Source organism: Pholcus phalangioides, unplaced genomic scaffold (genome assembly GCF_987345545.1).
Source record: "Pholcus phalangioides strain wild (caught in Gottingen) unplaced genomic scaffold, Ppha-v1.0 ptg000013l_1, whole genome shotgun sequence".
Taxonomy (NCBI): domain Eukaryota; kingdom Metazoa; phylum Arthropoda; class Arachnida; order Araneae; family Pholcidae; genus Pholcus; species Pholcus phalangioides.
In genome coordinates this window covers 2,406,832-2,431,623 of record NW_028301606.1, presented here as the reverse complement: position 1 = coordinate 2,431,623, position 24,792 = coordinate 2,406,832, and the positions used below count along the sequence as shown (strand labels likewise).

The window sequence follows — 24,792 nt, the reverse complement described above, 5'->3', positions numbered from 1 at the left end:
CTACATCTAAAGAGCAGGTGGTATTCGCTAACACATGTGAGTGACCAAAAGAGTGACATAGAGACAGGTGTGTTTATAGGAATGGGGGCTAAGTGGGTTACAGCACAGGGCAGTGAATTCGAAGAATGAGTGGTCAAGAAAATTATACTAGAATGGGCGAAAGGCGGCAAAATTTGTGTAGCTCACAAGCAGCAAAACCGTAAATCTGCCTCAGCACAAACGTGTTTGCTGGACAGAATCGCAGCCAGGGTGGCTTAATCGAGGGTGCATAGGATGTGGTGCCCATAGTCTAATTTTCTTGACCACTCATTCTTCGAATTCACTGCCCTGTGCTGTAACCCACTTAGCCCCCATTCCTGTAAACACACCTGTCTCTAAGTCACTCACATGCTTGCATATAATTTTGCTCACTCCCATGTTTACACATGCTCTAGGCTACTCTTTTGGCCATTGACATTCTTGCACACCCTCTAGGTATTTTTTTTTTTTTTTTTTTTTGCTCACTAACATGCTCACACACTCTTTTGGTCACTCACTGAGTTATTTGTCTTTCTTAGGTCACTCTTTCAATCACTCCCATGCTCTCGCACACGCTCTAGGTCACTCTTTTGGTCATTAACATGCTTGCACATTCTCTAGGCCACTCTTTTGGTCATTAACATGCTTGCACATTCTCTAGGCCACTCTTTTGGTCATTCTGTCACTCACATACTTGCAAATGTTTTAGGTTACACTTTTGTGTGATTACTCACTAATGTAGATAATCACTCTCAAAGTCACTCTTTCTGTCATCTACATGCTTGCACGTGAATGAAAAATTATCAAAAGGTCACACTATTGATCGCTCACAGACCTGGTTCGCCCCTTTTTTTTTGGTCATTCATATGCTTGCAAACTCTCTGGGCAGAGGTGGATTTAGTTTTCCCACGATTTTCCAATTTTACTAATTTTTTCAGCCACTCATTCTTCAAATTTGCCTTCCTGCGCTACAGCCCGCTAAGCATCCGCCCTGTAAATACTCTACCGCTTGTACTATGTGGAGGCGAAAGAGAAATTTATGCATGCTTTTATAAGAAGATTGAACATGCTTGCTTGTCAAGCTTGCAATTACATGCGTAGCCACCTTTAGTCAGTCTTGGTGTCGGCCCATGTGCTGAAACAGCACTGGATGCTTTCAAAATGGATTTATTTGTGGACGTCAAAGTGAATAATTTTGCTACAAACACATACTAATGAGTTAAAATGAAGACATTAATGAGAATCATGATCATCAAAATATTTAATTACCTGTAGGGCGGATTCGTTTCATCAAATGCCTCGGTGGCAAGCAATTCTTGATCAAGACAAACATGACTGCTTTTCTGTTGCACTTTAAAACAAAACATGACTATAGTTTTAAATTAATCAAAACTTTACAATAAAGATAATCAATAATTATAATTTATGCATTGTTTAATAACATAACATTCGTATAATATGCAACGGTAAAAATAATATGATACCTGAAGCTGAAAAAAAAATATCAAAGAAGCATCAAAATCTTTATTTCAGGACTTGTGTTTACTAATTGAGAACTTGAGCTTTTAACATTCAGGAAACTTGTAGGGAATGTACAGGGAGCATAGTGCGTTTCTCCTCTTGTCTCAACATAATAACAGTAGAGATGTATTTCAATCAATCAGAAAATATGTCTTATCACAAATATGACTATTATGGGTTCAAACAAACTTGTTGGTTGGACAAAAGAGATTCAGAGATTTTTCGTATTTGGATTTCAAACGTTCTTGACCATATGCCAAGAGACTTCTCAGATTTTTCTAGTTCATCCGGCAATAAAAATATCAATTTCCTGAAATGAAGTAAACTTTTATAATGATAAATCACGAATTTTTGCTATGGGGTCATTCAAGTATTACATAAGCAGATTTTCATCCATTTTTGACCTCCTCCCCCCCCCCCTCTTGTCAGCAAAAGTCATCAAAACACTGATTCCCCTTCCTCCCCTTGTCAGCAAAATTTCGTCAGCAGCTTGGAATATTTCATATTCTTCAAAAAGGGTGGTTGATGGCGTAAACAACCTTCAACCCCCCCCCCCTCCACCCTTGTCATTGAAAGTCGGCAAATCCGAAACCCCTCCTTCCCCCCCCCACCTCCCCCGATGCTGACGTAATACTTGAATGACCCCTATTACAAAATTTTTAGTGCTATCCGTTGATAAAAAATTAAAACTATGATAACAGGTAGCATAACCATCGAAATAGTATCCAGGCTGTCATCTAGTGACAATTTGAGACAACTCAATTTCTGACATATGTCGGCAGGTGACAGCACTGCTTTTAATTCCATCAGCAAAAACGCGCAGAGTTGTAACCAAAGACGCTTGAAATGTCTTTTAATGAAAAGAACTCTTAATGCAGCTTTGGCTGCAACCTTTCAAGCGACTTTGCAAACCCTTTTTCTGATTACGTTATGAGTGGTGCGTAATGCATTGTATAGGCCTGCTTATTAATTATTATTTTTTTGGTAGGAGGACTAAGCCCCATCCTGCTCTTAGCAAAATTTATTTGGGAAGGGTGCTTCATAGACTCAGCCGTGAGAATCAGGTGCATGGGCGGAGATACGGAAGGAGAGGGGGGGGGGGTGTGGGGCCCCCAGCGTCAAAGGTGAAGTCGACTGATCTAATGTATACATGCATATATGAATGGACATCATCGTGCCCCCCCCCCCCCCAGACATCCAAGTCTATCTCCGCCTATATGCTTAGAGGCAACTGGATTTCTTGTTTTTTGCGAATTTATACGGAGACTGGTCAAAGCGTATAAATAAGTACGAAATAAAAAATCCCAAAAAACATATAATATTTTATACTTGTATGTTTGTGTAACTTGTGAATTCACAATCTTAGTGGATTCTTTTGTTTAAGTGAAAGACTGTTAGCCTTGAAAATCATACTTAGCCGACCATCACGGAGCAGGGTCAATCTTAACAACATCATGCCGCCCCCCCCCCCGCAGTAAATGGATATGCTTTGGGATTTCAATTTATTTTTAGTCTTTTAACGTTAAAGGCACCCTCTCCCCCTTTCCTCTGCTATGAACTTGAGGTTCCGAGACCTCCCCGGGTTTGCCCAGTGTTAAGAATACACTAACACTGTGCCCACCTGCTAGGATCAAATCCGGGGTTGGAAAAATATATTGCGCGTGTTTTTCAAGCACATAATAGAAAAACCTGTACATAGATTCTTTCGAAGATTTTTACTTTCGTGACATCCTTGGAAATTTGTCAAATATTTTGCGGCATTCCTGACGGATCTCGTGGCAATGAAGCGAGTCTAAATTTCTATGATGCATAAGTCCGAGCCCTATTACTTCGTTCGATGTACAGTAATATCGTAATATTATCTAAAAACTACCTCCCTGCACACCGTTTGGAAATCACAAAAATAAAACATAAGTGCCGACATACAATATGTCAAATCCCACCAAAGATTCCACCTGTGAAGTTTAGTGAGGAAAAAAACACATTGAATGATATTTCTGAGCATAACAGTGTGTGTGTGTAAGGAAGACTGTTACACCTTGACACATTATTTTTCACTTTTTTTCCCCAGTCAGTTTTTACCGTCACACTAAAATTTCACTAAATTCATTTTTAGTACCTGTAAACTGAGGCATACCTGCATTGCAAAGGTAACCTTATTGTAACAAGATACAAGAAGGGGTATTGTACCTTGAAGCATGTGCTGTTGTACCTTGAAACATGGTGAAATAGCAAAAATAAAAAAATATAAACGTTATACAGGAAAAATTATATAAGTATTTAAAAAAAAATTTAAATCACACATTTAATTGAAATATAAAATATCGAAATGAGATGACATAAATCTGATTATTAATATATATAAACAAAAGTAACAAAAATGGAGGTAGGATGAAATGCATAATTATTCTTTATTATACTTGTAGAAAGGAAAATTATGTTTCTAAATCTTTATTTCTGTCAGTTCCTTTGATGCCAAGTGTATCATGAATTATTACTACTACTACTACTTAACCGAACGTGCACCTCGTACACATTCCCCTACGGAATTTCTTCTAATGAATCGGCACATGCCGGAATGTGTGTTCTGAGTGCATGTGTAACCCAAACGTATTTATGTTGTCGAGTTGCGCTTGCTCCGTGTTCATGCTGCTACCTGGCTTCAGTTTTCTGAAGTAAAGATGGAAATACTTGAATTTTCATGTTTTGTAAGTATCGTGTTGTTGGTCTACCTGCTCCCAGCGGAGAGACTTTTTCAAATGGGAGACCGGCTCATATTCGTGCCTCGAAGCTGGAACACCGCAGAAAACTAACTTCAGCCGTCACCATTGTGCCGTCAACGGGGTTCACGTCCTAGAGATAGAAAGCCTCTGCACGGGTTGCCATAAACGTCATTCAGACTACCTAGCAAGTTAGCCACATTTTGAAATACAGCATCCTATTTCGTTTCTTCTTAGTTTGGCGTAGAATCTTCCTGATTGGCTCACAAAATACCGCATAGTGATTGGATGTGGGGCATAGAAATCGCCAATTCTGCACCCGATCATTTCTTTTCCGCACAACGATGATACTGGCACGAGCAAAGAATAATCTGAGGGAAAATTGACTACTTACTGACGTCAAAAGCACCGTGCGGAGGCCTTCTATTTCTACTAGGTGCTGGTTTGAGACTGGATCCCCAGGAACTACTGAAGCAACTATAAACTACAAGCCATTTTGTATTAGTGTTATATTATTACATTGAAACCCTGTTCAGGAAATAATGTGCTCCCCATCATAACAATGACTACTCCTCTCTTGGCTTTACAGTGGCTATGCAGGAGTATTAATAAATATATACAAGATATACGGAAGACTGGATGTTGTGAAGATATTTATTATTTGAGGTGTTAATTTTTTAAGGAAGGAAAAAACTCATCTCTGCCTCTACCGGGAGTCGAACCCGGGTCCCTCGATTGCCGGACGAGTGCTCTATATATGCCGAACGCATATATACGCTCTAGCGAAGGAAAATCTCTATCTCCTCTGTAGCTTAGTGGTCAGAGCAATCGAGGGACCCGGGTTCGACTCCCGGTAGAGGCAGAGATGAGTTTTTTCCTTCCTTAAAAAATTAACATCTCAAATAATAAATATCTTCACAACATCCAGTCTTCCGTATATCTTGTATTAACAAGTGGAGAGCGACATTCATGTCATAAAAAATATATATAACCAAACATATGACAAGGTGATTTCATTAGAGGCACAATATCCGTGATATCAACATTTGTTGTATCAGGCACTGATACTCATATAACAAAAAAATATTTTCGCAACTCTTCTTAATAAAAGTCATTTGGTAAAAGTTTTTGTTGAACGCATCTCACACTGTAAACTTTGTTTTTTCCAACAAATTTGACTAGAAAATAACCGAAGGTGAATAGAAGAGAAGAAATGGGTAAGTTGAAGCTTTTATAGGAAAAAAGTCTAAAATTTAAAACATAAATTGTATTTGAAAGCAAAAAAAGGAAGCATTAAAATTTAATGTAAGTTGAGTATTCCGAAGCAAACTAGGAAAATTTCAAGTTTTATAGTGTTCCAAAGTACACGATGTTCTTTTGTTTCAAGGTACATGATTCTCTATTATTTGCGAAAAATATGAATAACTTTTTTTCATGATGCTTAGTATGATGGAGCAGTTGGTACGATTTATCAGGAAGATTTATAGATTTTAATTACTAAAAGTAGTTCGCTAAACTTAAAACATTGAGAAGAAACATAGCAAAAATAAGAACACAATTTTTATTTTATTTCATGTGCCTACTTGCAAAATCTCTGTCAATGCCATAGACAAAGAGCTGAAACCATGTTTAGTCGTAAGGTTATATATTTCTAATCTCTTACCCTCCATAAACATCAGCTAGAATAATCAATACTGTCAAAACTATTTCAAGTGTTTCAAGGTTTACTATGGTTAAGGAAAAACAGTTTCACCCGGATAAGAATGTATCGGTGGATGACCAATACAGATTCCGTAAATTTCGAATGTAATTCAATGAGGTGATATTTCAGAGACTGTTGCTTAGCATTCTTTGGCTTCTCCGATATTGAATTTTTCAAAATAACAAACTCGCGCAAGCACCAACTGAAAAAATGTTTTTAAAAAGGCAAAAAACCCTCATCCTATACTTTCAAGTTGAATTCATTTTCATGTTGAATACTTCGATTCAACTTCAAAAACTGATAAACATTTCTTAGTGTATTTCATTTATTTGTGTTTAAGTAATATCAGTTCTTTCCTGGAAATAAGTAGGCACATTCGGAGTTTTTTCCCTCTCAGGAAATAATATTTCACCTTTGTTTGAAATGCCTCCTTATATGACTGACCTATTCTATATTCAATGCCCAAATAGCTAATTTCAGATAACAATAACAGTGTTTCATAAATTCACCTTTTTTCAATATTATTGACAATTATATTAATAGATGATCTCATTAATGGATATCATAATCCATTTCCAAAAGAAATGGTAAATTGAGAAATACCTCTTGATGATATTGTAAATGTGTTTTTATAATTATTCAATTGTTTCATTTTTTAATTAGCTGATTTTAAATTTAAATTTTTCTATGAAAGTCTTTTCATTAGGAACTTTCTTCCGTCCACTCTTTTTTTAATGAATATTTTCTCTCTACACAGCTATTCTATGTATATACGAGTGACGCAGCCATGAAAGACAAAGAAAGTTCTTTCATTAGCACAAAGAAGACTCGAACTCGTAAATTATCAGAAAAAGGCGAAAACTACTCATTATAGCTTGAGGCCCTCATTAACTATGAATGGGAACGTTGAATACCGGCTTCTCTGATTTATAAAATACTGCTTTCATGAAAAAAAAAGGGGGAAAATCACTTAAAAATTTTCAAGTAAAACTGGCAAAAACAATTAAAAATTCCACGAATAGACCAGAATTTAAGTATTCTTCATTCTTACAACCTGCTAATATTGTCTAACGACTCAATTTTTATACGTGTATAATATCTTACTACGAGTATAATATCACTATGAGTAGTTTAAAAAAAATTAGACATTTAATTAGACATTAGACATTAAAAAAATTTAGCATAGTTTTTCTTTAAAATTAATGTAAATTTACAATTAATTAACTTTTCAAAAAATATAAATTAATTAGATTAATTCCGTTAAAATGATTATTAATTAAGATTTCAAGAAACCTCATGTACCATATGACAAAAAAAAATTGACTACAAATTTTTAAAAAGAAATATTTTTTTAAAAATTATTCCTGTTCATGATCATGAGATAAAATCCCAGCTCAAAATCACTAAAATTTCAATTTTGAAAAATCATGAAAAATGAAATTTCTTTGTAAAAAAGAGCTCTACAAAATTCCACGCCCCATCCCCCCATAGAACCTTTTAATTTCCAAAAATGTTCGTTTCATGCAAAAATTTGAAAATTTGTATGAAAATTACTTGAAAATAAAATAAAAAATACACAAAGCGTTGCGTAAACACTGCGCAAGTTAAAAATGGACTTATAAACCAGTAAGTTTACAGCAGAGGTGCACGACCTCCGGCCCATTGAAGGCGTTCCGATAGAAAAGTATAAATGCACACGACACGAATTTGGCTGACCGTATTTCCTCGATAAAAATACAGTGAAACATTTCCCTACAGAGAAATACGAGGCATCGCCAATTAAGGCCAAAAATTTTGTCAAAAGTGGGCAAATTTGCCATTTATCACTGAAAAATCGCCAATGGCGGAAAATGAACCGTTTCCATAAGTCGAAGTGACTTAAAATGTAATTGACGAAAAAAAATTAGTTGGCAAATAAGTAAGATGAATTTATTTGACTATTAATTATGACAGTTATAGTCGCAATTATCGTAATGTAATTTAGATGTTGATATAAAAGTTATTAAAATAATCTTAATTGGTTTTCAGTAAAAAATTAAAATTTAAGTAAGCTTCGTTAGGTATACGGGACATTTTGGCAAAAAAAAATCGGATGGTAAAAATTACGGCAATTGTCCGTAAAATACGGGTCTTAAGCCGGTGCGAAGGGCTCGACCGCAGCAGGCCGCTAAATTTTAGGGCCTCCAAAACAGATAAAAATACTTTAAATATACAGACACGGGGGCTAAATTCTTCCTTTAACTACTTATTGAAAATCATACGAGCCATCATATTGATATCATCATTTATCAGCCACCTCGTTGGGCATTTTGCCTGTTGTGGCGTTGTATTTGTATTTGTATGCGAAATTCATGCTTGCTGCGGCTGAAACAGTATCTAGTTGCGGCTTTGGGTAGAGAATTAGTTCTCTAGCCCCGACAACCCTTCCACTAAGATTTCCTGCATACAGATATTGTAGAGCAGTGGTTCTGGTGGCACACTTGCAATTTTTTTCAGTGAATAGCGGACATTTTCAAATTTATTGCCGAATGACTTCTTTATTATCATGAAATATTAGTTTGGTAGCCATTTTCGGATGCCAATGTAAACCTGGCTGTACCAGGGTGCGCACGGACACCGAGGGTGAATGGGCAACTCGTTTAAATGGCTGCGAAGCTGTTTTTTACACAAGGCCGCAAAATACCTGTGCCCGTACCTGGCTACGTGACCACTGTATGACACCAGTTTCTGGCCCACGAACGTTAAGAATATTTCACATCTGACTCGCGGACTGAAAAGGCTGTGCACCCCCCGGTTTACGGAATTTTTTTCTTTTTTTTTTCCTCAATTATTAAAAAAAAAACAATCAAAAATTTGTTCTATAAAGATAACATTACAACCACGATAATAATAATAATAATAATATATGCGTGTATACTTGCCGTTCGCAAACACTCAGAGAAATAAATGCGTCTTGTACTTTTTCCGTGTAATCCCTGGGGTATAAATTGTGACCCAAAGAAACAAAAAGGAAAAACAAAATGTTTCACGTTCGGTTCGGTTTCTGTATCACATCATCCGTATTTAGAAGCAGAAAAAAATACACAGCAGAAACTTTTCCAGAGAAACAAAAAGATTTCTTTTCCGGTATACCTGGAAAAAAAAATGTACTTTACTGTACCCGAATGCGAATAAAGAAACACACACACAAATGTTTTCCTTCACTTGTAAGGTCTATTGTTTTATTTATTGCTGTTTTTTTATTGATCGTTTTTATTTTATTTTTTCCAGGGACCCGAAACAAGATTTGTTCTCGTAAAAATAATGGAAGTATCGGCATCGGGCAATTTTTTTTGTTCCTGTTGGATCGTTCATCGTAATGGTCAGCTGAAACGTTTCGACTCTGGGTCGCCATTAATTCAGGCCTCATTTGTTCATTGAAGGCTCATTTAATGCCTTTCGTTTTTACCTGATTCGGCGCCGTCTACTGCCCATGTATAAAAGTATCGCTTCCAGTTTATGAAGGTGTATTCACGTATTACTGAATCACGTAATATACTGAATAATAGGCGTTTTCGAAGAATCGGGGAGGGGTTATTAAAAATCTCTCGTAAAGTCCGTAAAGATTTTCACATGATAAGTGGAATAGTCACTCGCTGAAGTTATTTAATACCATTAACCCATTGACGCCGGTTAGCAAGAAAATTTGCCATTCCAAATTGTAAATTTTTTCGTTGCCAATAAATGGTGGGAGTGGCTCCGCTCGGAGTTTTTTTTTCTTTCTAAAAATCAAAGTAATCTTTAATGGGTTAATTGAAGGGAATTAGTGAAAACTATAACGTGAAAGAATAATTCTAGAAAAAAGGGTATGATTTCTAATAACTTTTTTATTAGAAATTATAAGAGGATTTAATTTCTACCAGGTTGGCCATATTTTGTTAAGAGAAATTAAAAAAAATAAAATAAAGGACTTACAACACACACACACACATCGCTAATTGCCAATATAATATGATCACTAAATTTTTTCCAAAACTGCCAAATTATTCTAACCACCCAGTGTTAGCCAAAAGTATAATTTTTATGAGTAATTTCACTCCTGTCCAAAATTTCAAGGGATATTTTTGTAAAAAAAAGTGTATTTATTTATTTTTATCAGTGAGAAATAATTGTATTAAAATTTACCTAAAATTTCAAAAGGTATTTTCGCACCTTAAAAAAATTTGGGGGAGTAAAATTAAATTTTGATGAGTGAATAATTGATAAGGTTTCAGCGGCCATAATTTCATGAAAATTGTTCGGGTTCGAAGATCGTCGCCCGTTTGAGATAGTTCTCAACGTTTCCCCAACCCAACTGGTAGACATCATCGGGAGAATTGATAAAACTGGATCAAAAGTCAAGGATGAGTGAGTTACTCATCTAGATGCATATTGGCGAACACTGTGACCGCCTGTCAAAATATGAGAAATAGAGGGATTGATTTTTTTCTTTAAGTCACTTGTGCCATTCGCTGCCGTGAGGTCATGTGAGCATCGTGCTGTACCAATACCTTCTAGAGTCTGCTCTAGAAGTTATTGGCTGTACTCTCATTGTGAAGATCCAGTTTCGATTCCCCGTTGGCAGCACAGTGATGATCGGCTGATTTCTTTTTAATTACTTGAAATGTATATTGGGTGTATTATGATTTTGTGCTTGTGTGGGTAATCACGAATACGGTAATTGTGAGTAACTACGAATATTTGAGTAGTGTATTGCATATATTAAGTAGTGTATTGCATATATTAAGTAGTGTATTGCATATATTAAGTAGTGTATTGCATATATTAAGTAGTGTATTGCATATATTAAGTAGTGTATTGCATGAAATCCTGTTTGAAGGCTAGAGAGTGTAACGTGCAGAGAAGTGATATTGAAACCATATGGGTTGAACTTGAGAGCAAAAGACGTCATAAACTTATTGTTGGGGTTTGTTACAATCCACCGAATAGGGATCAAAGCTACATTGCCAAAATGCATGATGAAATTTCCTACGTGTGTAAGCGACAGAGGGTTCTCATACTAGGGGATTTCAATTACCCGGGTATTGATTGGGAGAACCTTTCATCTGGAAATCAGTATGAAAGAGACTTTCTTAAGTTGGTGCTCGATAATTTTTTGTATCAGCATGTATCAGAAGCCACAAGGGGTACTGCTATTTTGGATTTAGTTCTTACTAGTTCTGAGGATCTAGTTGAACATGTTTCGGTGGGGGAAGAGTTTTCTTCCAGTGATCATCGTATCGTCAGATTTCACTGTAACTTTTCCTCGGGTAAGGTTGATAACAAAAGACTGGTTCCTTGTTTTCGGAGAACTAACTTTGATGTTTTGCGAAGAAGGTTAGCGGAAGTTTTCAAAGACCGGTTGGAATCAGTAGGGGTGGTAAGTCAATGGGAAGAATTTAGTACGAAGCTGTCCTCTGTTTTGCACGACGTCATACCCTTTGTTCGAAAAAAGCGTGTTTGTACATCACACCCTCTATGGTTCACGGATAGCGTGCGGAACCTTTATCTTGAAAAGAAAAGAGCATTCAGAGAGTATAAAAGTGGACGTGGTGACCTATCATTGTTTACTGATAAAAGAAGACTGTTGAAGAAAGCGATAAGGGATAGTAAAAAGGAAGTTGAATCTAGGTTGGCAGATAACATTGGCTCTGACCCAAAATCATTTTTTCGATACGTCAATAATGGATGTAAGGGGACAGTTGGCCCCCTCTCGATAGGAGGCTCAAAAGTAGAGAGCAATGTAGGCATGTGTAGTGCTTTCAATGACTTTTTCGCGTCGGTTTTTAATGGAGATAATGATATTCGATATACGGGTGTTGCATGGGGTAATAGAACCCTCAACGATATTCAAGTAGAAGACGTGGAGGTCCTAAATCTTCTAAGAAATGTATGTGCAAGCAAAGCACCAGGACCAGATGATATCTATCCCAGGGTTCTCAGGGAAGGTGCTAATGAATTGTTGGGGCCAGTCGCACAGATATACAGGAGTAGTGTTGCTGAGGGTATCGTCCCGAGAGATTGGAAACTGGCTAACGTTGTTCCGATATTTAAGAAGGGTAGTAGAGAAGTGGTGTCTAATTATCGTCCAGTGAGTTTGACGAGCTCCCTCTCGAAAATTTTGGAAATTATCATCAAAAGGCAGTTTGTGAAGTGGATAGACGAGAATAATGTATTGTCGGATAATCAGCATGGGTTCAGGAAGGGGAAGTCATGTGTAACTAACCTCCTTTGCTTCTATGATTACGTGACTAAGGGTTTGGGTAAGAGCAAAAATGTCGACGTTGTTTACCTTGATTTCCAGAAGGCATTCGATAGGGTACAACATGGCAAACTCTTGAAGCGTTTACACGAGATTGGAATAGGGGGCAACTTGCTGAATTGGATAGAATCGTGGTTAAGAGATAGGTCGCAACGAGTTATGGTGAACGGGGAATTCTCTGGTTGGACAGACGTCACAAGTGGAGTTCCTCAGGGAAGTGTCCTTGGCCCCATACTTTTTTCACTTTTTATCGACAAACTCGATCAGGGTATCGATGGAATTACTAGCAAATTCGCAGATGATGTGAAGCTAATGGGGGTAATCGGGAATGAAAGCGATAGGGAGTTGCTCCAGACCAACTTAGACAAGATTGCAGCATGGGCAAATGAATGGAGCATGACGTTTAGCGTAGATAAGTGCATGGTCGCTCATTTTGGTTCGAACAACCCACGGTTCTCTTACGAGTTGAATGGTGTCACTATCCCGGATGCAACTAGAGTCACCGATTTGGGAATTCTCATTGACGAGCGACTTAAGTTTTCTGAACATTGTTCAGCGGTTGTCAAAAAAGCGAATAGAATGCTTGGTCTCATTTTCAAAAAGGTCTCTTCGCGTTCTCCTAAAGTCATTCTTCCGCTTTTTCGAGGCTTAGTTCGTCCTGGACTGGAGTATGCGGTAAGGTTTTGGAGACCATACCTACAGAGGGACATAGACTTGATTGAAGGGGTGCAGAGAAGAGCTACGCGTGTCCTTATTGGCACACAGGGCTTGAGTTATGAAGAGAGACTTCATTTTTTGAATATGTTTACATTGGATGAACGCAGGTGTCGAGGAGATATGATCGAAGTGTTCAAAATTTTCAATGGGATGGATAGGATGGACCATGAACTTTTAGTACACCGCCAATCAACCGCTTTTACAAGGGGACACCAGTATCGATTGGTGAGGGACAATGCAAGGTTATGGTGTCGCAGGGAATTTTTCTCTAATAGGGTTGTTAATAAATGGAATAGCTTACCCCCGGAGGTAGTAAATTGTAACACAATTGACACGTTTAAAAAGAAATACGATAAACATGTTGGGGTAAATCGAGAAGCTATCCATTCTTAGAATAAGACAACCATAAGTATTCTTTATGGGCATTGTATAATATTTTATCATGTGTATATATTGTTTATAATTTGTGTTAATTGCATTTTTAATGGGGTTGCTGTATTTTTGAAACATATGACATCCATATTTTTATGGGCATCTTTTTATCAGCCACCTCGTTGGGCATTTTGCCTGTTGTGGCGTTGTATTTGTATTTGTATTTGTATTTGTATTTGTATATATTAAGTAGTGTATTTGAATGTTGAGTGTGATTAGTATGTGTTACTTTGAATGACGGAGTATATATTTGCCTTTGTTTCAATATTTTGCTTTCTTGTGAGATATGGTAATACGATATCGATTGGTGTTGTATGACTCGGGGAAATGTGTCATATTGGGCACTTATTGTTCAGGTTTATTCCACCTTTATCAAGAAAGACAATATATCTAAAGCTATTTAATGGTTTTAATGGTGTATCGATTCGTTAGGAATTCAGTAGAAGAATGTGTGGGAGGTGCATGTAAGTTTAAGTAGTAGTCACCTGTACAAACCGTTATCAAATACCAAAAACACGGGCTACTTTGTCTGTGGGGTATTACTTTGTCTGAAAAGAAAAAAAAATGACTGAACCTTGCGTGTTACAAGCTGATTGCTTCAGGTTCGCGTAGTAACCGACAATTCCAATAGGCCAAAACACTCGAGAGCCAGCCCACCTACAATAGTGTACTAACATTTACCGCTAGATTGTAGCACACACAGTACTGTTTTCATAACCCTGTTAAATATGCATAAGGTACGTACGGGTTCGTAAATACGAGCATTAACTGTATCTCGTAATTGCCGCTGAACGGGTTAATGGCCCAAGAGGTCCGTGGCATTTATCTCTTTGGGACAGGGGATCCGTGGCATTCAACTTAATGTTACAAGAGGTCCGTAGCATTTATCTTATTGGTGTAGGGGGCCCCCGTGTTCGATATTTTATAGACTCAAGGAATCTTCGTTTTGTTGATTGAAAAAAAAAAGTATCAAGAACCACTTACACTATACAGGGTGTCCTGTAAGTCCTAATGTGGACTTTATCTCATTAACCGTTCATCGCAGAGCAAAAAATGCTCAAAATTGGTTCAAAAATCCCCTTGAACCAGTTTTGTGAAAGTGAAAATACAGTTGCCACAAAATGATAAATCTAAATTTTTTGTACGGTCACCCTGTCCTGAAAAACTTAATTATAAAGTTGTTGCCCTGTCTCTCCTGAGGCCTACAAAAAACATCCACTTTTCCAAGTGCAGTATCCGCTTGGATATTCAAATTAAAAAGTAGAAAATTTTGGAAAGACAGCATAAGTAAGAGAGAGAAACTATGACCATTAGTATTTTCTGTTTTTTCCTAATTTTTAAATTAAAATATCTCATCGAATATTGCACTTAGAAACATATATTTTTTTTGTTGGCCCCAGAAGCAAAGACAGGGCAACAACTTTCTAATTGGGTTTTTGACGACAGGGTGACCGTATAAAAAGTTAATTTCTTACTTTATTTTAATAACTGCAAAGGGCTTGCAATATGAATGACGTATCTGAGTTTTACACGTTATTTGGATATTTTTCATTAATAAGAACTATTACTCTATGATCAACATTTCGTTAGTAAAACGTGTCTTAGGGACTTTTTTCCTTGCTATCCTATGTAACCCTTTCAGACCCCGGTGTTACAAATGCGGGGGGGGGGGGGATTGCTTTTTCCTACTGTAAAATTTTTTATTTTTTCCTCAGGGAGTTAAGATTTGACTGAAGGATTGTGTAAGTTTTGAGTTAGAAATATAGACTCTTCGGGGACTTTCATCACAGGGCAGCACTTGAAGTTGAACTTTCAGTGGTTTGTTTTTTTTTTGAGAGGCTTTTAGGTGGAAGTGCCTCCGGGAAAAGTGTGATTTATAACATAAAATTTAGCAACGAAAATTCTATAAAAAATTGCACTTGAAGATGAATATGTCCTGCATCCTCTTGGCTCATAAAAATTTGAACGAAATGAATTATTTCATCACAAAAAAAAAAAAAAAAAATTGAAAAAAAATGAATATTTCACGACATTTATGTTTTTAATGCATTTTTTTCGAGTATCAAAAATGCAAAAAATATCCCAAAAATTCCAAAAAATGAACTCTCGGGGTCTGAAAAAACGATAGAATTTATAAACATAATAAAAAAAAAAGCACTTAAATAATGAAAAAAATAAAATAGAATTTAAAGCTAAAAATTTTCCTGGTTTCACATTAACTCACGGGGAAACTCACGGGATTATTAGAAGCGCATACATTTATAAACGCTCGTACTAAATAAAATATGCGTTTCAACGTCATTATATTACGTTGAATAATTTTTCTTTCACTATTAAAAATATTTCACTAGAGAAAGAGAAAAATAATTAAATAACGGGTAAAGAGAGAGTAAAAATAAACAGACAAACAAAAATATTACGGATGAATAATAATAAAAATCCACAACAGCTTCCGCGTCGGTCGCAAGAGAAATGAGTTGTTCTCACTTCCCCCACTGAGTGTTTTTGCGGAAGGCACAAAACTAATAACACAAGAACCTTCTTCCTCCATACTAAATTGTGCAGCATCTCTTGACAGGTCATGTCACAGACTGTTATTGCGGACTCCATTTGCTTAATGAAAGGTTTAGTTTGACTGATAGTCCTTCTTCGAGCGGGAGCCCTAAGAGTTTGCCGAACGCACTGACGCGGGATGGCAAAAAAGATTGTTTGACGAGCTTTTATTAGACCGACCGGAGTTTGTTGTTGGCCCAAATATATATTTATATATTGCGGGTACTCTCTTTCGTTTACCAATGTACATATATATCTGCTGAGAAAGCTCTACAAGTAGATGATGTAACAACAAAGAAAAAAGAAAACCACAAGAGCTCGCGTGATATTGACATTGGCAAGTAATGGAGTAAACACGAGGACGAATTCTAATCTGTTTTTAAACCGTGTTATTCCCAATTTACTCCAATTTAATTATTTGTCAACGATTTTAAGGGGAAAATGTTTTAGCGACACACACATATTGCGGAAAGTTTATTAAAGACATTGAAGATTCAAGTTGAATAAGAAAAAATCCGAGTGAATAGATGAGATCCTTATCTATGTGAGGGTGTTGGTGATCGTGTCCTGAAATTTCACTGTCAGGAATTCACCGCAAGGAAAATTCACCGACTAACAATTCATCGACAACAGTTCGATGCGAGACAGTTAGCGAGGGAATGAACGATTGAGCTACTCAGTCAGTGAGAGAGGGAGTGTGTGTGTGTGTGTGTGAGTTACTGATCTATAAGCGAGTATGTCGCTCCGTGAGTTAGAGTCAGAGCGAGTGACCTAGTGAGTATGCGTGTGACTGACCTCACTCACTCACGGACTCAGTAGGCTCGCTCGCTCACTCAATCACTCGCACACTGACTCAGTAACTGAATCGCTCACTCCCTCACTAACTGACTTGCATCGAACTGTTGGTCGGTAAATTTTCCTAGCGGTGAATTGTGGTCGGTGAATTTTCCAGCGGTGAATATTGCGGCGAAGTGCAGCAACTGGCACGGGCGCTAATAGTGTCTGTTAGCGGTCACAGTGCGGTCGTGTGGGCAGCGTGCTGGACTCTCACCCTGAGGATCCAGGCTCGAACCCCGTTGGCGGTACTGTGGTGGCAGGCTGCAGTTGGTTTTCTGTAGTTTTCCAGCTTCGAGGCTCACGTGTATATGTTTGGTTTAGTAGTAGTAGTAGTAATAGCTTCGAGGCTCACGTGTATATGTTTGGTTTAGTAGTAGTAGTAGTAGTAGTAGTAGTAATAGCTTCGAGGCTCGAATGCAAGTCGGTCTCCTATCTGAAAAGTCTTTTCGCAGAGAGCAGGCAGACCTACACCACGATTCTGACAAAATGTGAACAATTCAAGCATTTCCATCTTTATCAAGGAAACATTTATTTTCCGGATACTATGCTGAGGTGAACTCGGAAAGAAAAGTCATCTTGCCTCCGCCGGGACTCGAACCCAGACCCTCTTGCATACCGGGCAAGCATGTTGCAATCTACACCACTGGAGACATGACCCTGCCTTTTCCTTATTCTTTCCGAGTTCACCTCAGCATAGTATCCGAAAAATAACCGTTCCCTTGATATATCGGGCTGAGGAAAAAGCCATCTATCTCATTTCCATCTTTACTTCAGAAAATGGAAGAGAGATGGCAGCGCGAACACGAAGCAAACGCAACTCAACAACATAAATACGTTAGGGCCACACATGCACTCAGAACACACATTCCGGCATGTGCCATTAGAAATGCCGTCGAGGAATGTGTAAGAGGTGCATGTACGGTTTATATAGTAATTATAGTAGTGATTTTTAGTGATACTACTACTACTTCACTATACACCAACTCCGGTCATATCGTTATACAGCAACTTGCTACCTACCGAGTTGGGTCAGGGGGTCAGGAATGAAGGTGCCATCTGTCGGTGGTCACTTCAGGCTCGGTAGGTGAAGAACTTTTCACCTATCTCTCACATGTTTTTTCCCCAGGACGGAATTCGCGGACCTGACGGCAGCATTCATGGTGGAAGACAAGCATCAACTGACATCGGTTGCTCCGGTCTGGGCCGTAACTAGGATTTTTGTCGCTAGGGACAAACATGATTTTTTAACAATCCACAACTTTAAAATTCGATAATTTCATAACGTTGTTCATTGCTCCCACCTAAAACTGCCTTCCCCAAAATTTCTGCGAACGAGGGAGTCACCCCCATGCCCTCTTTCTAGTTTCTTCTCCAACTCCGGGTAACTCATGGTTCGATGTTCATCCTCGGCTACTCTGACTCGTTTTCTCTTTTTAAACAGATCTACGAGGACGATGTCCAGATTCACTTGACGAATAAGACGATCTCCAAACAGGTAAGGGTGGCAGGTACTATCAGGCTATGGTTCCAGGGCCAGAAGCTCTCAGCGCGCTGCCCAAGGAAATAGATTAATCTACTCATTTTACTTTTAAATTTCTCTAACTTTAGGATGCACTCTAGACATGCTTGGTTAACGAGATGACCAATCTTACGTCATATAAAGATTTATCACCAATTTGCATAGTACCTTGTTGACAACTTGGGTTTAAGTAGAGGTTTAAGTTAGGTTTAAGTAGAGTATTCCTTGTGAGGTCTGTGTGTGCCTTGCTGTTTGCTCGAACCAACTGAAATCGTTACTCATCAAACCAAGATAAAGCTTTTCTAGTCATTCGGAGTTCAATCAATATGTTAAAGAGCTCGGAAGAAGTGCTGCATCCAATGTACTTGCTATTGATGAGACATTCCAGTCAGTATCTGATAAACACGTCTCTAGTACGACCCTTTTTTGAATGACGATGTTATTAGACTAATTAGACCAGTATAATTTGTGTATTAGCACGAGTGATTCTGATCAAACGTTGCTGGCTGCAGTTATAAAGTAGAGCAGCCAGACATTCAACAAGATACTCAAAATGCATGAAAAGTTAGGCATTTTTTTCATTCTCACTTCAAAATATGGAAGGCAGATGGCAACATAGCTCCAAACAAGACCAACTATGGTAACATAAATGCGTCAGGGCCCAACCATACACTTAGAACTTACATTCTTGCATGTAACCGATTCATTAGAAACGCTCCTCTGGGGAATTCCCCAGAGGAGCGTTCATAAATACGGTTTATGTACGGTTAAGTACTAGTATTAGTCATGAATTAGACCTGGCCACTTCGTTGTACATGGTGGGAGGTAATGCCTCTACAACGAATTAATCCCGATGTACCCTTTGTACCTTAGATCAAGAAATGGTTGATTGTGCGAACTTCTTCAGAAATCGATGTTCCATGCGTCTAGCTCGCATTATCATTTTCGTTCAAACTCCGATAATTATTTTCGTTTAGCCATAATCCCGTTACAACACGTTTCATAAGACTCATGTACATAAGCGCGAACCATCCCGATCTATCACTAATTTGATTTAATATCGATCCATCACTAATTTGATTGAATATCGATCATCATTTACGACACAATGGTATCCGGAAAACACTCAAGTGGTCTCTTGAAAACATACAAGAGTACGAATAAAAACCACACATAACACCGCTGTTTATACATGTTTTACGCGATGCCAGCCTTGAAAATTCACAAATTACTATCAAATGATTTTCGTACTTCAGGATAATATTGGATATTGTCTTCACAGAGCGTTCACTAGACTGTCTGTATTTTCTCCCTCCAAATATTGCTGGCATTATTCTTACAGAATCGTATAAATTGCATTTTTCTAGCATTTATTTTTGTGTCAACACGTCATCAACGAAACACTTTTCCCACAAAGTTTTAGAGACGCATAACACGCACCTACAAGGAGAAGAAAAAAGATGTCAGAGACTCGATGAAGAACGATAGGAGATGATGGAGATTGATCACGGAGTCGTCCTTAATCCTACCTAAAGGTTTACAATTAATTAATCCTTTCCGGCAACGGAACAACGGAAGAAAGGAAGAAGTAGAATCACGGCCTGGGCGTTAAACAGGGACCGATGAGTAGCGTCTGGTGAATCACAATGGTGGAGAAACATCTCATACTAACACATACACACTATGTGAGACGAATACGAATCACATTCGGACATTGGGAGTGTATATACTTGTGTATACACAGCCAGAGAGAACAAACACTCCATTAATTTTCTCTCGGCCTTCGTGTTTCCAGATAGAAATGAGAATATATCGGCAATTAAACAGATGCTTTGAGCTGATTTATCTCCAGAATTCCCTAAAATAAAATGAAATGATAACGCATAATTATTATGATTATAAGAGTTTATTAGGAGGATCCATAAAGGCCGTCTCATGAGCATCGTGGGCCACCGGGCAAAATAATTTTTCTGAGGCCCTTTCAAATTTTCTGTAGAAAATTTCAACCAGATCTCATTCTTGTGACGCCCTTTTTTCTCTTGAGGTCCCCGGGCCATTGTCTGGGGGAGCCATGCGTCAGGACGGCACTGACCTAAACGTGAGCATTTATTCATTTGTGGTTGTCAGGAAAATGAGAGCAAAATAGAGATGCAAGCAGTGATTGATGGATTGCTGTGGTGATCGAGTGGTCATAGTGACGGACTCACATCGCGAGGATCCGGGCTCAAACCCCACTGTCGCCGCAGTGGTGGTCGGCTGAAGTTAGTTTTCTGCGGTTCCCAACTTCGAGGCGCGAATGCGAGCCGATCTCCCAGTTAAAAAGTCTCGCCGCACAGAGCAACAGGCTTACAACGGTATAATTATTCATTCATTACACTTAAACCACTGAGTTGAGAAAAAAAACTCATAGTTTAAAAAATTGATTGTATAGATTTCAAGCACATAACAAGCATTACACAGAAACAAACTTTACGGAAGGTTCAGTATACGTACACACATTCCAATATGTACCAATTCGTTAGAAGTTCCGCAGAGGAATATCAACGAGGTGCATGTGTCTGGTTTAGTAGCAGTGATTGATGGATATTCATCAAATTCCGGGGTTGTGTGAGAAGTTCTATCTATGAGTTGGGGAACAAAGTTATTGCCAGAAATGATAGGTAGCACCAAACGAGCTGCAGTAGTCGTGTTTACAGTTCAATTTGCATAATTGAGGTCGTTTTGGAAACGATAATGTGTGTCTAGGAAACAGTTATTTTCCGGATATTATGCTAAGGTGAGCTCGGAAAGAAAAGTCATCGCGTCTCCGCCGGGACTCGAACCCAGGCCCTCTTGCATACCGGGCAAGCATTTCCTGAAGTTAAGAGAGGTTACCAATGCCTCTACTTCAGCGCCTCACGACACAGTGCGTGAAATTAGGAAGGCAGATTCAGGTGTCTCCAGTGGTGTAGATGGTCGCATGCTTGCCCGGTATGCAAGAGGGCCTGGGTTCGAGTCCCGGTGGAGACGTGATGACTTTTCTTTCCGAGCTCACCTCAGCATAATATTCGGAAAATAACTGTTTCCTTGATATCTCTGGCTGAGAAAAAAGCCATCTATATCTCGATAAAGTGTGTGTTCTAGTAGTGCGAAAACTTTTGCTTGTTGTTTGCAACTCTTAGGAGTAAGTAATACGGCACGTCTAAAATGTTTGTCGAAAAATGCAAAATTCGTCACGTCATTTGGTTCCACTGAAAATCCAAAGTTAGTGCTTTCAGGGCTGCAACCGCGATTATATCCGTCTTAGGAGAGCCCACTGTAAGTGCCGGAGAACAGTAGGATACTGTTTCTGCTATGGATATTTCCCTCGACAATCCAGCTGGAAATTTCCCGGTGCGAGGGCAAAAAAGGTCGCCAGACACAACGCGCACTGACACACAAGAAAGTCATGGTGTCTGGCTGGTGGGATCGCCGTAGTCATAGAAGATCAATAATCTTCAATGACTTTCTTCCAAAAAGATATATTTGTTGGTTTTTTTTCTTAGTGTATCCTTTTTTTCAAACAATAAATTTCTGGCAAGAACTTTGTTTCCCATCTAATATCAACAATGTATCTGTGACGGTAAATGCGACAAAACCGGCGATTATGCATAATTACTGACCATTTTGGTAAGTTTGATAAATTTTTCGAATTCATCACATTTACTGGTGAGCTTGTATTGGGAAACATGATGAATCATCGATGAATTACTTAAATTTATCTGTCATTTTGCTCAAACTTTTATCTAGGACAGGGGTACACAACCTCCGGCCCGCGGGGTAAATGCAGCTTGCCAAGAGGTTTTTTATTCGGCCCGCGAAGAGCTTTCCAATAGAAAATGTATCGTCACGATAAATCCCTAGGTTTACAATTTATCGGGAACAAAATTGTCAAAGGCAAGTAAAGTTTCCAATTTTAGCCACAAAAACTGTCAAGTTCAAATAAAATGACCATTTATAGCGAAAAGTATTGTCAAAGCTATAAAATTTTAAAAGGCAAGGATAAGTAATAATTTCAGCGAAAAAAAAAACTTTGAAAGGCAAAATTCGGGCATGGATGTTCACTAACACTAAACAATTCCTTGGACAGATCGTAATGATGTCTTAGGAATACGTGATGATCACGTTATTACAAAAAACAAAAAGTGAAAATTTCAGTCAAAAAATTGTAAAAGATAAGAAAAGGTGACAAATACAGACAATGAAAGTTGTCAAAGGGAAGTTAAATTGCCTTTGCAAACTTTTTTCGCTGTATCTGGTCACAAAAAATTTTAAAGGCAAGTAAAGGCCAAAAAAAGAGAAAAATATGTAGGTAGTTAGGAATTTCGTAGTATGTAGAATAGTTCAGCCAACTTTACAAATATTGAAAAATAATTTTATTTTATTCATAACACATTTATTTGAAAAATCGTCATTATTTCCCTAGAAAAAATGGACAAATAGTCACCCTATGTGGGGGTCGCCAATGAAATTTTTGTCAATGGGGGTCGTTGGATTCCCAAAAAGTTTGGGAACCATTAGTGCATAAATACGCAATTCCATGCCATGCTGATTAATTTTTAACAAACATCAATAAGAAAGCGTGGAACGAATAAATGTGAAATTTCCTTCGAGCTACGAGTTTCTCCGAGATGTGGATGCCATTCAGGAACGAATTGATCTCGTAAATGAGGCTACCGCCGCATCAGTTATTTCTACTAATTGTTGAGTATCAAGAAATTGCCTGATGTTAATTAAAGACCACGTTGAGCTATTCCTAATTTTTGCAGATCATCTTATTTCTTAAATTTCTCTTCTTTATGAGAAAGTCGCTGTCACGAAATATTGATTTGCTACGTGATTTTACGTCAACAGTAATTTTCCAACAGTGGCGATGTATAGTCGAGCGTGTTTAATTCTAAGTCGAAAATCACTGGAAAAAAGTTCGAATTATCAAAAATTCGAACTATCCAATTGATCTATCCTGGATCTTTTGAAATTATCAAAAATTTCAACATAATAATCAGTATTCACCTCGAGAGAGAGTAATAATTATCAATTATATGTAAGAATTTTACCATCAACTGTACACGAAACTGTTTCCAAATTTTACAAATTTATAATTATAATAATTAATCTAAAAGCTGCTACAATATTCCACTGCTCTGGAATCAGCTGTTATATGTCCTTTTACAAGAGATCTTGGTTAATTCGAATTTTGGATAATTTAAAGTTTTATGAACTCCGTTTGAGCTTTTCATTGAATTTAATGTTAAAATTTCTGGTTTGACTCGAACTTCTTTTAAAATATTTTGGATAATTTGAGATTGGAGGAAAAAAAAATCATGATTTTTGTATATAATTATATATAGTGTATATGATATTTATAGCATCACCACCGGATTTCTTGACCATGTTCAAAGCCTGATTTTCGGAAACAGTTCATAATCATTTGTCGTGAAACTGTTTCCCAAATTTAACGTTTCTTATGTGCTATCAAGGAAATATACTTTCCTTAACGTTTTTTTTCAATCTGAACTTTGTGTTACTTTCCATACTTTTAACGACGACAAAAAGATTCAGATTATGAATGGTACACCTTGATCTATAGGTCGAAGAACATTAGCAGTATTAATTGGTACCCAGTCTTGATGCACTCCAACTGGAAAATGTTAGACCGGGCATCGAATTTTTTATATATATATAAAAAGCGGAGAAAAAAAGAATTTTCAAATTTTTGTTAGTCTCAAAAATGTTTTTGTTCATCTTCATCTGGAAAAACAAAGTTTGGCTTCTTGTATGATTTTTCCAAATTAAATTTGCTCATACAAAAAAAAATCATGATTTTTTTTCCTTCAACCTCGAATTATCCAAATTTTTTTGTTTTTTAAAGTTCGAGTTTTACGAGAAATTTTAACATTAAATTGAACACCCAAGGTGAGTTCGTAAAAGTTCGAATTAACCAAGTTCTACTGTAATAAGACAAACAATAGCTGTGTGCGAGTGTTTTTATTCATGAATTCTTCCTATGTTTCTTTTAAATGTGATTCTCAAGGAAAATGCTATTTTGAAAACTAATTTACGCCGATTAACGACGTAAATAATTGGACTTCACGCGAGCGAAAATTGTTAGAGGAATTTTATCACCGCAATTAAAAACAACTAACCGGTTAGCAATTTAGAATGATAATCATATTAATGAAATGGAATGATTCAGTTACATTTTTACGACTGCAATTTCATTCGAATATGAAACGTGATTCGCAGCGAAAGGGGAGTTTTAGTACATACACGTACAATAATTATATTTTAAGCTTGAGAAAATTACTTTCTCCAAGTAATTTTGAAGAAAGAAAATGTAGATAAGGAAAAAGAAAATATTTCACGGGACACTGTTAAAAGTCTATAAAAGTAGGTATTTGTGCATGTGAGGGGTGTCAGAAATGAGAGAACCAAATAGGGATATAAGCAGCGATTGATGGACGTTCATCAAACG

General features: G+C 37.5%; 1 protein-coding gene across 1 annotated transcript in view; it reads right to left on the bottom strand.

Moving 5' to 3' along the window:
* The window catches only part of ND-75 (NADH dehydrogenase (ubiquinone) 75 kDa subunit), a 39,685-nt gene extending 37,978 nt beyond the window's left edge, over nucleotides 1-1,707 (bottom strand). The window contains exons 1-2 of the mRNA XM_089240586.1: nucleotides 1,503-1,707; nucleotides 1,288-1,369 (exon numbers count right to left, since the gene is read on the bottom strand). Coding sequence (XP_089096712.1) covers nucleotides 1,288-1,351 — 64 coding nt within the window. The 5' untranslated portion in view covers nucleotides 1,352-1,369; nucleotides 1,503-1,707. The remainder of the gene's footprint in view (nucleotides 1-1,287; nucleotides 1,370-1,502) is intronic.
* Nucleotides 1,708-24,792: the final 23,085 nt, after the last annotated feature.